Raw genomic sequence first — 14,876 nt, forward strand, 5'->3', positions numbered from 1 at the left:
GGGGTCATGCTGCTGGAGTAATTGGAGCTATCATCTTCCGTAACGCTAATGTCAGTGGTGTGATACAACTAGCTTTGTAATTACGGACAATGATTTTCTCCCCGTGCTTTGAATTCTGCTTTTGCCATCAAGGAATCGAACAGACAAGACCAGGCCAGTTAATAGTGTTTTATTGACACTGGACCATCAGTTGAGATTGACAGCGTCCATAAGGGATGGTATACAATTTTACAGTATAGATACACCAGCATCAAATATCGATAGTGCTGTCAATACTCCTTTTATCTATATTTACATTTTAAAAAAATATGTTTTTTCCTCCAATACGTGACATAATTGCAGCATCATGATACTGTTGTGACTGTTGGCAAAATATTGTGATGTTATCACGATTCACTCTGTGACCCCCAAGTGTTCAAAACAATGCTTAGAGGGACAGATGAAGTGTGAAGGGGTATCAGCAGGGTATTCAAAGCAGATACTTGTGTGAGGCAAACAAAACATACAGTTAATTCAGAAACACACATGAATGTATCATCAAACATATCGTTTCGCTCTTATACTATCTTGGCTTCAGATCATATTTCTCTCGTCTAAGAAAAAGGGCTGCCGGCCACATCCCTGTTCCGCAAAGCTGGTAGTCTCTGGGGGACGAATGCCCCAGCGGTGCCCTGGGAAGGAGGGGGGTTGGGGGGTGAGCTGTCAGATGAATCATCCAGAGTGAGGCTTGATTCCTCAGTCAGCTGCCTCTCAAGCCTTCCTCTCTGACCCCGCCTCGGCTCCCCTAAGCTCTCTGATTGCTGTCACCATAGTGATTCTCTGTGTACTGATGGCTGGTTTCTTCTGAGCTGCCAACCCCCTCCTTCCCGTGCCCTCGTAGCCACCCAACTTGCTGCCACTTGTGCCTCGTATTGATTTTTGCATGACTATACCTCCTACGCTAATGATATGCTCCATTTGGACACATTAAGAAAGCTATCCCAGTACTTGCTGGCGCAAAAACACAAGAAACATGCTTAAAGCCCAATGCTCCAAGTCATACCATTCAGAAATTAAGTGACATTTTCCTGGAAATACGCCTGTAGTGTAAAGTAACATCAGCAAATCCCGCATAACAGCAAGCTCCTATGTAGCCACTTGTGATTAAAATTAAGGTAGTGCTACCGGTTTTATGATTCACAGTAGCAACTTTTACACTTGTGTAGCAGTTAATGTTAAAAATGTTAGTGTATATTGTTTTGTTTTAAAGCTTTGTCATTTACAGTAGTTAAAGAGGTAGTCAACCCAAACCTTTTTTTTTGTTCAAGGATATGTTCTATGCAGGCCCACTAGTTGAAACAAGGCATTCTGATTAATATTGCGTTTGTAAAATATGAGTTAAGCAGCAAAATCCACCCATTTTAGCCATCTCAGGTGGCAGCCATTTTATCATTTTTGGCGACTGAAAATGGCACCACAGTTGCTCAGACCAATCATAGCTCAGCTTAAGAAAACAGGCGAGTTGTGATTGCCCTGAGCAGTCGTGATGTCATTTTCAGTCGACAGAAGTGACAAAATGGCCGCCCCCTGAGACGGCTAAAAATGGGTGGATTTTGCAAAGTAGGTTGGTAAACTTCTGAGGATGATGCAGAGAAAGGTCCTAATCACCATTGCCAGTGGTGGAAGCTAACAAATGATTAGCTGATAATGCTGCTTAATCTGAAGTTGAGTATGTGCCAAACTAAAGAGAAATCATTTCAGTCATTTGCGATTCATGTACAGTTGAACCTCCAGTTATGGACAAGCATTTTTATGAACTTTTCAATGCACATTCTGTTTCTAGAGAAGCTGCCTCTAGTTAAAGTTTCGACATGCAAATCATGTAGCATGGATGAGCAGACGGATCTTTGTTGTGCTTCTCGCGCTATTTAACCATCATTGGCTCTGTGCGTAACTAATTGCGATAGTTGAAGGTCTGCGCTCTACTGCGTACCTTTCTTTGTTTAGCTTTTTTTTCTAAGTTGCATTCATAATCTTAAAACAAAATCTATTAAGAGCCTCAAATTTCATGGAAAAATCTAGTACAGTATAGAGCCTGCTCATACATCAGCAAGGCTGGAAACATAGTGGAAATAAGCAAACCAAAGTATTCTTAGCTTGTAAATAGTAATAATTATGGTTTGGGTTTATATTTCAGGAAGAAACTAAAGCAAAGTTTTGAAATGTGATGCAAGAAGTGATAGTATCCCAAAGGGCTTTCTGATATACTCTGATTAGATTTATGAAGGTGTCCTCCACTTCCAGAAGAGACTTAAAATAACCACATTTCATCTTACTGCAGCTTCAACTATTTGAGACAGGAATGTCTGCAAACATGTGAAGCACACATATGAGCAGTCACACATTCGATAAGAATGCAAAAACACATTCTCCTGAGAGATAATTAAAAATGTTGAGACCATGTAGCAGATTGTGCTTCACTTCAAGCGACTGTTGAGCTTAATGATGGATGTTTTCATTAAGTAATTTCTGCACTTTGCAGACATCTTGACAGGAAAATGCTGGATTCAAAGTGTACCCTGGGCAGAGAGCTGAAGGGTTATTCTTGAAAGTGTTTCTATTCTTACCTCTGACAAGGAGTTTGTTTTATCAGCCTGGGTTTGTCTGTTAATTTGTTTGTTTGTGTGGAACGAGGACACGCTGTCATTCGTAGGAGGAATTTCCGATCAGATGTTGGTAACAATGAATAAAGAAATAGATTTTTAAAAAAAGAATTCTCTAATTTGAGCATATTTTCAAGAGATGTTTTCATCCAGTTCCAGACTGGGCATTTGGCAGGATTTTAAAAACATGGAAAAAAAAAAAAAAAATCACATTCCAGATGTTTAAAAATATGCCCAAAAAGCATATTGTGGTCATGAGGCTGGAAAAAAACATCCTTGGGCTCTATTTTCATGACCAGCGTAAATCCAGTGCGGCGTGTGGCATATCTCTCACTGGAGGCGACTTATACTTAATGTTGGTAATTTTGCAGATGGCCGCAGATATGCGAGAGGGAAGTCTGCGCCACAGTGGGAGTGGTGACAGCTGACTTCAATCATGGAGAAATTACATATGGCACACTAGACAGGAAGTAGCCACTTGGTGAACCAATCGTTCATGCCCCTGACTGCCATAGCTGTGGGATGATATAAAAAATATAGTACAATAATTCAGATTGCTTAATGTCTGCTGTTTCATAAATGTATGCATTACATATGTCTGACCTCCACCGTACAGATCCGCGGAGCTCAGAATCCGTCTCCATGCCCCGATCAAATTCACCAAAATCATGTGAGAATAGCATGCACCAGCATTTAGACGTGGTCTGAGCTAGCATAAGTTTGTACCAACTTTCTGCAACCAAATTATCACTCGGATCAGAGACCGGTCTGTCAAATTGCCAATTAAGCACAGTGAGCCTTGTGCTAATATGAAAATTAAGATACGACGGCATTTGTGCCACAGCGCAGGTGCGCTGTCTATGAAAAGTGAACCCTTATCTCAACTGCCATTAATGGTAATTTATTTTCACAATTTGAATCAGCATCGTATTAATGAATGCCTCCAGAATCATAATGACATACAGGTTGATCCTTCCTGAACCACTAAGTAGCCTGCTAACTAAAAGACAGATAGGCACACAAAAATCCGCCACTCCAAGATTTGTTTTTCATGACAGTGGTGGTCAGAGCATTACTAAGTGACATTTAATTGAAAGATGGTCTTTATACAACTGTAAAAACATATCCAATGGTGACTGAAGACTTTATCAAGTCACTGTGTGTCTCCTCATAACAGAAGTAACACTAAGAAGCATAAAAGCTCCCCGGTGTAGACGTTGCGGTATGCATACTCATATACAGTGTATGAAGTCCTCCAATATGAGTTTCAGCCACGATATGAGGCTACAGTCGGGATCTCAAGAGTCACCTTATCTGCTGCAGACAAGCCAGGATATTATGGTAAACTCAAGCACCCTAATGTCGTCCCGCTATTCGATAAGAGCAGAGAAACAAGAGAAACATGCAGCATATCTAATGTATTCTCCTCATGCTCCATAATTCAATTTCAATCTCCCTCTTGTGAAATGAGTGACTGTGCCACCGTAGAGCCCTTTAATTGGCACGGTGTTAAAAACAATGACATAGCATAGAGGACGGTCATTCATTCTCAATTTTTTTTTTTTTTAAATAGAATTCTTCACGGCAGCTCTATATTCTCATGCTGTCATCTGAGAAGTAATCAGTCTGACCTATCTGCTCGGTGGCTTGTTGATGCAGGTCATCAAATACAGAAAACACCCCCAAAACATGCACACAGAAATATCATTGCCCTGTCTGTGGTCCTATTCATTTGGTCCAGTTATACAAGCTGAAAATTAGCAACAGCGTGTGTGCCACTTTGCTGCGGGAGTTGTATGCCTGCTCATTTGATGTACTTAATCAGGTGCAGCCTTTGTAATGGGAAAGAAATAGGACTGGGCCTGATTGGCCTTGATGACATCTATGCGCCAATTGCCTAGAAAACCACCAGCTTTAATCAATCTGCAGGATGACTCAGAATCACTGGCTGTGGCCTGCAGTGATTGGCCTTCTTTGAAAATACCATTAAAAATGCAGGTGTGACAGCCATTTGATAGAGGTGTGACCATGTGACCAGTAGCATGAGTGTAAAAGCAGTGCATATGAAGTAAAGTCTATTTACTAGAAGGTTTACCTTGATTATATATTGTGATATCATGAAATGAGCCTTGATTGCTATGTTATAATAAATATAGACAAATATTAGGATGATATGACTATTTATTTTTGTTTATCAATTATAGTTGGCAGAGGGCAACAGTGGCTGTAGTTGCATGTCTGCCTCAAGGTTCTGAGGTTCAGGGTATGAATAGGATCTTCTGGTCAAGGTTACATTTTCTCCCTGTCCTTGGGTGGGTTTTCTCCCCCTCTCTCCTTTTCACCCTGGATCCCACTCACATTCCAACAACATGCATGCTAAGGTCATTAAAGACTAAATTGTGAGGTGTGATTGTGAATGGTTGTTAGTTAATCTACAGTTCTTGCTATTGCCTGCAACCAGTTTAAGGTGTACCCGGGCACTCCAGCTACTTTCTCTTTAATCCCTGCTTAACACACACACAGCTGGAAATACTGTAGTACCTGCTTAATTGGTGGGGATAAAAAAAAAAAAAGAATGTCCCCTTCGAATGTCGTTAACTGAACTACTACAAACCTTTCTCACTACTACATGCAGTATAGTTCTACACCATTGCAAACAAAGGTTATTATTATTTTGGTTAATGAAAACTAACAAAATAACTAAAATATCAAAACAGAATGAAAAAACAAAACAAAAATGCTTCGGTGTGTGCAGTTATCCTTTTTTTTTTTTTTGATTGATCAAGTAGTATCGGTTAGTTTAGTTCCCCCACAGGTGTCTACCTCCCGGCTGAACCTAATCAACTTTAAGGGCATACTTTTCCAAACAAGTCTCGCTTTGGCGTGTGTGAGCATTGCTATTTACTGGGAACCTCCCTCCTCTTGCCTCCTGCTCCGTTGCCTTGGCAACAAACGGAGCGCGTCGGCTGCTCTGTGCAAGAATGGAAAGGAAGATGGAAGAGAACCTCGTGAAAGACGCCGAGGCTGGTGTGTAATATGTTAGCCTCCTTACCTCCTTCGCTTGCTCGTCGTTGTTGTTTTCCAAAGGGAAGGTCCGGCAGGCGACCACGATTTACCCCGCGTTTCCTCATCATGACGTGCCTTCATATTAGCGTGCTAACTCTTTTTAGCTAGCAGGCGCACGGATGTAAACAAGAGTGATGTCACTTGCATGCTGCAAGCTAGCTTTGCTCCAATCGTCTCTAGTCATGGTAATGTCAAAAACACACAGCGGGTATGGACTGGCATGCATTATGCTTTTTAATAGATATTCTGCTCTCTAGAGCAGGCGTGCTGGTCGTGGGACAACCCTAGCTAGGTTAGCTGATGCCTTAAGTAGCTGCGTGTGTCAAGTGCTGTGTTGCTCGCCAGATTTCGTGACCTCACGCCGCTGGGAAAGGGAGAGCGTGGTCAAGACAACACGTGTTAAACTCGCACAAGCCTCATTAGAAGCAGTGCTGATGTCTCAGTTCTATTATGCGGATATTCTCACTTATATTGTAAATGTTAATTTAGGTTTAATATTATCACAATTTTCCACAATGCTGTTCGAAATGATGAGTTCATAGTAATTAGATACTATTCTCACCATCCATTAGCTAATATTACTGGAGTTACATAGTACGTTTTTTTATTGAAAGTCTAGCAATTCAATAAAGTCCAATGAATATCTGAATAACAAAACAAACAAACAAACAAACAAACAAACAAACGGCAAAAAAGGACAAAGAACATCCTTCCGGTACTGTTGACTGACGGAGCCCTATGGCAGGAGACCGGGATAAAGCACATGTAGAAATTTGAAACATCTTCAATTTCCCTTGTTTTACACAAGATGTCTTCAAGAGCTACCTACAGATAGTCATATCTGATGTTTAAAATTTGTGTATCCTGTATAAATAAATTATGTATTTATTGTATTCATCTTATGTCCAAAAACACCACAGAGAAAAAAAATAAAAACCAAAAAATAATATTCCAGGAAATTTGGGTTCAAACCATCATGTACCGTAATTTTTGTTGGCATCACTGTACACACAGGAAGTCCACTAACTGTTTTTCGTTTTGTTTACGTGACATTCCACATAAGGCCCATGATAGAAAAAGATTCTGTCTCCCGAATTTAACCCCATTGACCTGATTTGGGGTGGAGTGGACAAAAGAGTGAGTCTCCGTATTTCCCTTGACAACAGTTCAGTCTTTTCACCCTAAAATTAGTGCAGGTAAACACGAAATTATGTTTTATCCCTCTCTCAGTTTTTTATAAATTATCGAATGCTGGTTCTGAGTTACTGTTGCCGCAAACTCAAGTTAGGGTATCTAGTGCACATGAATATATACATCACATTTATTAAAAGTGGGTAATCCCAGACTATTAAAGAGTTTGCTGGCACTGTGACACTTCGGTACCCACAGGAGCAGCTGCAGAGCATCGTTGTATGCTACATTTAGTCTATTCATAGACTTAAGTAGGTGTCGCAGTGTACTGTGGTGTGCAATACGCTCTGAACAATAAGGCTTAGACATCTGCGGAACAAATATGAAATTTTCTCTCTATTTTGGTTGCCTGTGCACACGATTTCCTACAGTGTCGGCGAATGTCATTATCATCTGACAAATCATCTGAAATACAGTGGCCAAGATATTTTACCTCATTACATAGGACCTTGTTGCAAGTAAAACGTAGAAACTGATTTCCCATCACCTATAGAACGCAAAATGATGATGTTGCTTCTCTTGGCATTGTATTTGATGTCATATCGCGTAGCATACTTAGAGCAGATTGTAAGTAACTCTGCTCTACTTTATATGTGGAAATCACCAGCAACTCATCCACATATAAACCTTTGTATTGTGGTTGCACGTACCTATCAAAATACAAAACCACTAAATATTTTACCATTACTAACTATAGGCTACATAGGTACATTATTTTTAGTGGACACTTTTTTGCTAGACCTGTATAATCTATGTAGAGCAGTGTTTCCCAGCCTTTATTGCTGGGTTTTTCACATTTTAGGGGTCTAAAGACCCCCCTACTCAACACCTAACACCAATTAAACACACTGTAACTACCATCTGTGCCTCTAAATTCCATTTGAATTATTCATTTTTGAACAATTCAACCTAATATTCACATTTTCTCAATTTAAAGATGAACTCAACCCAAACATTTTCTTCTAAAATTCACCGGTTTTTGTACATCTCAGACGGCGGCCATTTTGCCACCCGCTGTCCACTGGAAATGGACACAGTTGCTCAGGGGTCACGTAACAACTAATCATGGCTCATCTTCAGAAAACAGGTGAGCCATGATTGGTCATTACCTGAGAAATTATTTTGCGGACCTTCAAGCTACATTTGAAACAAAAATGTCCCAAAAATTATACATGCTGAAATAATTGTGATCTCAATTTCCCCAAAAAGTCAGTGTGAAATTTAGTTACACACAGCTGATATACTTGCTGTAATATACATTGATGGCAAGAAATGTAAATTATTTGCAGTAATTAAATAATAATTTTCATACTTGACACCTGATGATCTCTCATGGGACATTAATGGACTGCGACACAGTCGTTGGAAATCGCTGATCTATGGCAGTGTCTCCCAATCTTTACTGAGCCAGCATGTACATTGTAACAAAACTGAGCTTGTTTATCTATCTCTGTAAATTAATTATTCATTAAACTTTTGTTATGGATCTCATTACAGTCTTTTAAATTCAATATCAAACATTAAAATCCATTTCCATATACAATATTAATCAGGCAATCCTGCTTGTGATTTAAGACTATTTATTAAATCAAAATTAAAGATTTAAGTTGTGTTATTATATTCTGCTTTTTATTTCTGAAATCCCTTCACACACATTTATGCAGCATATTTTAATACAGCGACGTGTTTCCTTCTTATAATGCATGTGTAGGCAACGAAGCTGGAGGCGAGGAGGCCTTGGTGGGCAATGTCAACAAGCTGACAGTGAGCCCACCAGGGTACTCGGGATCTCCAAGAAAAGGACATCTGGTTTTTGACGCATGCTTCGAGAGCGGTGAGTTGTAGGATGCCGTATACTTGAACACCACTCAATTAGCTTCTCATTCATATGGCATATGGTGCAGTTAGTGGTTGCTCACAAATTGACACAGCTATGAAACAATGTGACACTTTATAGTGAGCATGGCTGAGTTTATGTGTGACTAAACTGTCACGTTTACCAAACTTTGACCGAAACATGTTTTGTTACCAGTACTGTATCAAAATCCAGTATATGGACTGCTAACGTTGTCGACGTGCCACAATTTTAATACGCCCTCCTCTTTTTTTTTTTTTCAATCAAGTTAAGAGTGTATGAATAGTTTTGTTATTTTTAACTTGTTTTGACACTAGTATGACACTTAAGACAGTGTTAAACTGTTACTTCAATTTGCCTGTACAGTTGATAACGGTCCTCCTGTGGAAAATATTTTGAAATCCTAACAATTTAGATGTCACGCTAACAGTTTGAGTTGGACTATGCCGGTTCCAAATCAATAACATTGCAGCATCAAGTTTTATCCTATAGCTCTGAAAGCATCCCACACGCTGCCAGCCTGTTCAACATAATGCAGGTGGAGCAATCAGTACTGCTTATCTAATATATTTGACTGCAGTTGTCAAATGTTTGCCTCACTGAATTGGCTGCCTATTCAAACAAGCGCTGACAGTGAGGTCTTTATTTCTTTTCCTTTTTTTTTTTTTTTTTTAAATTATTAGCATTGGCACAACCTTATTTGCTCAAACTCATGTCCCAGCCCACAAACTCTTTTCATTAAATGTTGTTTTTATATGCTCTGACATTTCCTGTTAGTCGAGTTCTCATATACAGATACACCACTTTTGCATATATCATGCTCTCCCACTCGCATTAGCGAGGAGACAAAATAATAATATATCTGTAAACAGTTAACTGATTGTTAACCATGACATACTGTAGCTGATATAGTTATGGTAACTAAAACCCCATACACATATTATACATGCATATGGAGGACTGTGTTTAGATTTACTATATCAGCATTAGGAATGCTTCCCCCCCCCCCAACTTTTGCCCGTTTCCTCTAATGACATGTTAGAGGAGCTTAGACATTGATTAATGGACATTGAGCTCCCACATTGAGATCAGCTAACATACATAACGTCTCCGGCTTCGGATGCATCTCCTGAATGATTTATGGAATTGATATTAATATCTCTCCGGTAAATGCATCGCTGAAGTTAGAATGGGGGAGGAGTTGATTTTTGTTAAGCTCGTATCAAATGAAAGGGGCATCTTATGTTTTAATCAACTGATTTTGTCAGTTCTTTTTTGCACGTGAATCTTGATTTTAGTTTTATTTAGTGTCAAGGTGACCAGTGTAAAAAAAAAAAAAGAAGAAAAAGTACTTTGTCATGTCACATGCACAAACTCAAAATGCTGTGCTGATCAATTGCCCATCTAAGTCAATTTTCCCATATATTATAATTACATTATATTATTTTTAGGCGTTCCATATATACACATATAGAATATCTGCTCTGATTCAAGGAGATATGGGCTAGGTCTATCCAACGGAAATGTTAGTAGTAGTATGGCAGACCCAAACCATAAATTTTTGAAGAAGTTGTTAGGCAATATATTTACAGGATGAACCTGTGTTGTAATATTAATTCTGTTAAAAAAAACAAGATTTTCTCAAGTTTAAAGGAACCTGGTGTTTTGTTGAAACCCAAATTGAAAATGTACAAGCAGATCAAGGAAAGGTATACTCCTGAAGAATATATTTTATCTCGGTTACCTAGAAATCAAAGATATTTGGTTGCTCAGCTGAGGTCTGCTATTCTCCCTTTGGCCATTGAAACCGGTCGATTTATTAATATACTTGAAGATAACAGATTGTGTGAAATGTGTGGCTTGAATGAAGTGGAAAGTGAATTTCATTTTTCTTTTATATTGTACACTTCATGATGATCTAAGAGGGTGTACGTTTAATGATATTAAACAACATAAGCCTGATATTTTCTACTGGCCAGATGAAGAAAAGATAAAATGCCTTTTTGATTTTTATGTTTTTGGAACTGCAAATTGTATATCTAAAGCGAGACATAAGTGTGTGTGTTTTTTTTTTTTTTTTCTTTTTTTTGGTCCTTGGTGGTGGGTCATATAATTTGTTTGGTGTCTTATAAGCCCATGCGGGCTGGGCGTACTATTGTATGCATGACACAATAATAAAAATGTCAACATAAATGCCAATACATTGAACATTTTTTTCAACCCAACAGATATAGAAATCTACATAACCAGTATATGAAGAAAATGTTATGAATAAGTCAGTACAATATTGTGGAGTAGTGATTAGCGCATCTTCCTCACAGCTCATCCCCCTAGCCCCTACATTCCAAAAACATGAACGTCATATTCATTGAAGACCTGAAATTGACTGCTGGTGTGAATGATTGTCTCTATGCGCCCCCTGATTGACTAGTGAGCACTTTCTTCTTGCTTCTGACCCACAGTCGGCTGAGATAGGCTCCAGCTCCTGTGGAACACTCATGAAAATAAGCATGAGCTGAAAATCATGTTCATCACTTTATTATATGCTATATGTCTCATGAAGCAGTCTGTGCAGTCTTGGTCTTGACTGGCCTTGAAAATAAATCCATATCCCCGCCATGTCTTGTCAAGTTGAGTTAAAATGCAATTGATTCCGAGATGAAAACAAGACCCCACAAAAGTGGTATCACGCTACATTGCTGGATGTATGAATTCGCTTCATATCAGTTTATATATCTTTACTAGTGTAAAACCTTGCCTTCTGTTGCATGTTTTGAAAACGTGATTAAAAAAATATATAGTTTTCTGTAAAACGTATAGCATACTTTTTGTTCATAGCAAAGACTACTTCTGCGACCAGCAAGTGCATCATATGTTCATTTCATAAAGTGCAGATTTAATTTATAGTTGGTCTAACAAAATAACATCCAATGTTTAGACACTTGTCATGTAAGCTGTTTGCCAAACGTATGAAACCCAATTTACATTTAGACGAGGCTAAATTCACATTGTTGTCAGCCATATGCTGATCAAGCCACTGATGGACTACTCATTTACATATAGTGGGTGTCTCAACCAACAGGTCATTTGAAGGCATGAAATGCTTCTTTAGATAGCAAATATATGATAATCGTAACTGCAGTTTTCAACTCGACAACATTTTGTGCATACTTTCAGCCAGCCAACATACAGATGCAGATTTGCTGGTGCAGATCAATATTTATATGCCACTTAAGAAAATGCAAAGCAGCGAATAAACTTTGTTAATCTGCAAATATAAAGTCTTTGTCTATTGTTATGTGTATGGGTATTGTCACGATGCAAAGATTCCTTAGTGATATGAAAACCTTAATTATTTTTAGAGTGAATTCCAAATGACATTCTTATCTTAACTTGTCACATTTGTTTCCTCGTGCACCCAAACTGTTTACATTTTTGTCTAAGTCCCGAATTCTTTTGTGAATGCCTCCTCTCGATGTTGCTGACTAAAGGGCCATCTGTTTTAACAAAGGATGACACTGACAGAGCAGGGTTATTGTTTTCATGCACCTCTGGACTTTGCAGATGTAATTAAACACTTGCTGATTAGTCTAACTGCAGCATGCTGTCAGTGACTTGTTTGGTCAAAGAAATTCCCCAGGGGTGACAAATGTTTAATGGGGCCCATTGATTGGCACATCGCATAGACTCATCTGTTTTTACAATCGATTCGCTCAATAGAATCTAACTTATACTGCCGAACGGGGAACAGATATGCACAAGCTAGTTTCTTTATGCTGCGCTTCAATAACGATCCCAGGCCTATTGAGACCCTGGAAATGGATTTACTTGTCTAAGTTGCAAACCTGTGTAATGGGACTCTTTGAGTCACTCACTGAGAAAATTCACATAAAATTGTATTAACAAAATTGTATTAAACGCATTCTCACCCAAAACATAATGACTTCTCTCATGGCCCATGCTACATCCCTCCATCAAATTTAGTGAAAATTAACCTAGCTGTTCATAATTCTGCGGGTAATTGACAGATAGGGACTAAGTAACAATTTCAACAGTGTTAAGGTTATCTTTTTTTTTTTCTCCAAAGCTTGGTTTTTGGTGTGGGGGAGGTTGTTACTGCCATGCCATGCACGCAGCATGATGTGCATTAATATTTATAACATACGTGACAACCATTTGTCACTCATGTACAGAAATCTCAGAATCCACACCTGCAACAAGAGATTAAAAAGACTGCACCCCTGTCTTCCTTGTGTTTGAATCTATAACTTTCATATAAAAATAAATTCTTCTGGTGCAGCTTCAACAAGTCTCCTTTGGGTACACTACTATTTAATTCTGCCAGTCTTAAAATGACACACTTAGTTTGACTCTGTTTTGAGATAAGATATCTAAATTGTTTTCTGTTATAATCACAGAAACTAGCAAGTCAAGTTTATTTGTATAGACCTTAGTCACAAAATAGTCTCAAAGAGCTTCACAAACCCACAGTTGACAAATATTAGCGACATCCCTTGATCTAACCCTCCCAACCGGGCAAGGGAAACTCAAACACACCACATGGGAAAAAAAGAAGGACACATCGAGAAGGGACCACAGATGAGGGTAGTCCCTCTTCCAGGATAGATGCCAGGTCGGCAACATTTAACACATACAGTAATGTGGTGCTATACGATGTTAACTACAAAAAGTCCATTTAGTACGGAAGATACCTTCTGAGAAGTGAATCCTCCTCAAAACACTGCCTGGTTGGTCGATGCAATCGTCTCCATAGCAACGCCTCCAGGAAAGTGGCCCACCTCAAATCTTGTCATGGTCGGCCAGTTCAGAATCTACACAGCAGCAGTATAGGCTCGGTTATCGCCACTAGCATTATAAACAAGCCGAGGCTAGCTACAGCTGCTACCTTGGTAACAAGACTTATTCATAATAGATTGTTACTGTAACACTACATGTTCAAGGTTTTATTTTTTTAGAAAGTACAACCAATTAAAAATCAGAAATGGGTGATAAACTTATTTGTCAAGCAGAAATGTCGCTAATTTGCTTTGCTTCTGAATCCTCAGCTGTCTGAGGTCATTGCTCTGCCTCTCTTTGGTATTTTTATGGCCAGCTGTTAGCAAATGAGGAATGGGCATTTAATTTGATTTAAAAAATATTTTCCGGAGGTGGAAATTCCAACATAGTTTCATCAAACTGCCTGAGCACCAAGCTAATAGGTCGGTGTGAGTCTGCGCGGGAGTGCCGTTGACCGGCTATGAGTGTGCCTGTGAGTCATGCACAGCAAATGACTGACACCACGTCAGTCACGCCTTCTTTCTGTAATTGATTGTTCTTCCTCGGGTGTGGTAGTTTCTTAATAATCAAATTAGAGATGGGGCCAAAGAGGGAGAATACATTTCAGGATCATTTTACTAATGTATTACTGTTGGGTTTATACTGACAGCTTTAACAAATATGACCAAAAGTGATTTTGTTTTTCTTAACTGCAAGATCCCTCTTTAATATTAACAAGTAAAAAGAATATAGGACTCAGCATTAGATTAATTTTTGAGTGAAAAATTTGATTTGTGCACACATGATTCGTGTCAGATTCAGCTCAAGCATTATACTTTATTCACAAGTGTCAAAAACGTCCGCGTAAGACAAAGCACAAAAAAACTGTATATATTAAGGTTGTTTACTCAATGGTGACTGCTTTGAATGTGAATTTGCTTCCTTTGTGTTACTTCCAATTTTTGCTTGTCTTTTTCGTAACATTCTTCTTCTCTTCACACCTATTGCTGATGAGGCTGCTCCTTCTTTTACGCATGTACGGTGCCGGTTACATTCAAATGAATAGGAGCGGGCCCCTACTTTCAATATGTCTCTATTTTTTTTTTCATCTTTATTCTCACCCATGTCCTCCTTTCTGTGAACAGCTGCATCTTCCTTGACTATCGCTCCATCTTTTTATAAACAACATCGATAGACCCAACAGACTTCTGACGGACTAATTGACGGCCGAAACTGATGGACCGACTGAACAGATGATTCACAATTCGGTTCGTCACGAATAATGACGAACTGACAAATGACGGATGGAAACCCTGGCCGCTGACGACTAACAAATGATGGGCTAG

The 14,876-nt window shown here is 38.9% G+C and overlaps 2 protein-coding genes across 3 annotated transcripts in view; one reads left to right on the forward strand and one right to left on the reverse strand.

Moving 5' to 3' along the window:
* The window catches only part of elavl4 (ELAV like neuron-specific RNA binding protein 4), a 99,077-nt gene extending 93,105 nt beyond the window's left edge, over nt 1-5,972 (reverse strand). Inside the window, exon 1 of the mRNA XM_086046758.1 lies at nt 5,695-5,972. The gene's annotated coding sequence lies outside the window, so the exon portion shown is untranslated. The remainder of the gene's footprint in view (nt 1-5,694) is intronic.
* The window catches only part of agbl4 (AGBL carboxypeptidase 4), a 285,763-nt gene continuing 276,360 nt past the window's right edge, over nt 5,474-14,876 (forward strand). The window contains exons 1-3 of one of the 2 annotated variants that reach the window (XM_086046757.1): nt 5,481-5,669; nt 7,892-7,986; nt 8,611-8,733. In XM_086046757.1, coding sequence (XP_085902883.1) covers nt 7,965-7,986; nt 8,611-8,733 — 145 coding nt within the window. In that variant the 5' untranslated portion in view covers nt 5,481-5,669; nt 7,892-7,964. Of the gene's footprint in view, nt 5,670-7,891; nt 7,987-8,610; nt 8,734-14,876 lie in introns of both variants that reach the window. The other variant, XM_086046755.1, reaches the window with a different exon arrangement.

This window comes from Filicampus tigris, chromosome 12 (assembly GCF_054856515.1).
Source record: "Filicampus tigris isolate MCC_2025a chromosome 12, RoL_Ftig_1.0, whole genome shotgun sequence".
NCBI classification, from domain to species: Eukaryota; Metazoa; Chordata; class Actinopteri; order Syngnathiformes; family Syngnathidae; genus Filicampus; species Filicampus tigris.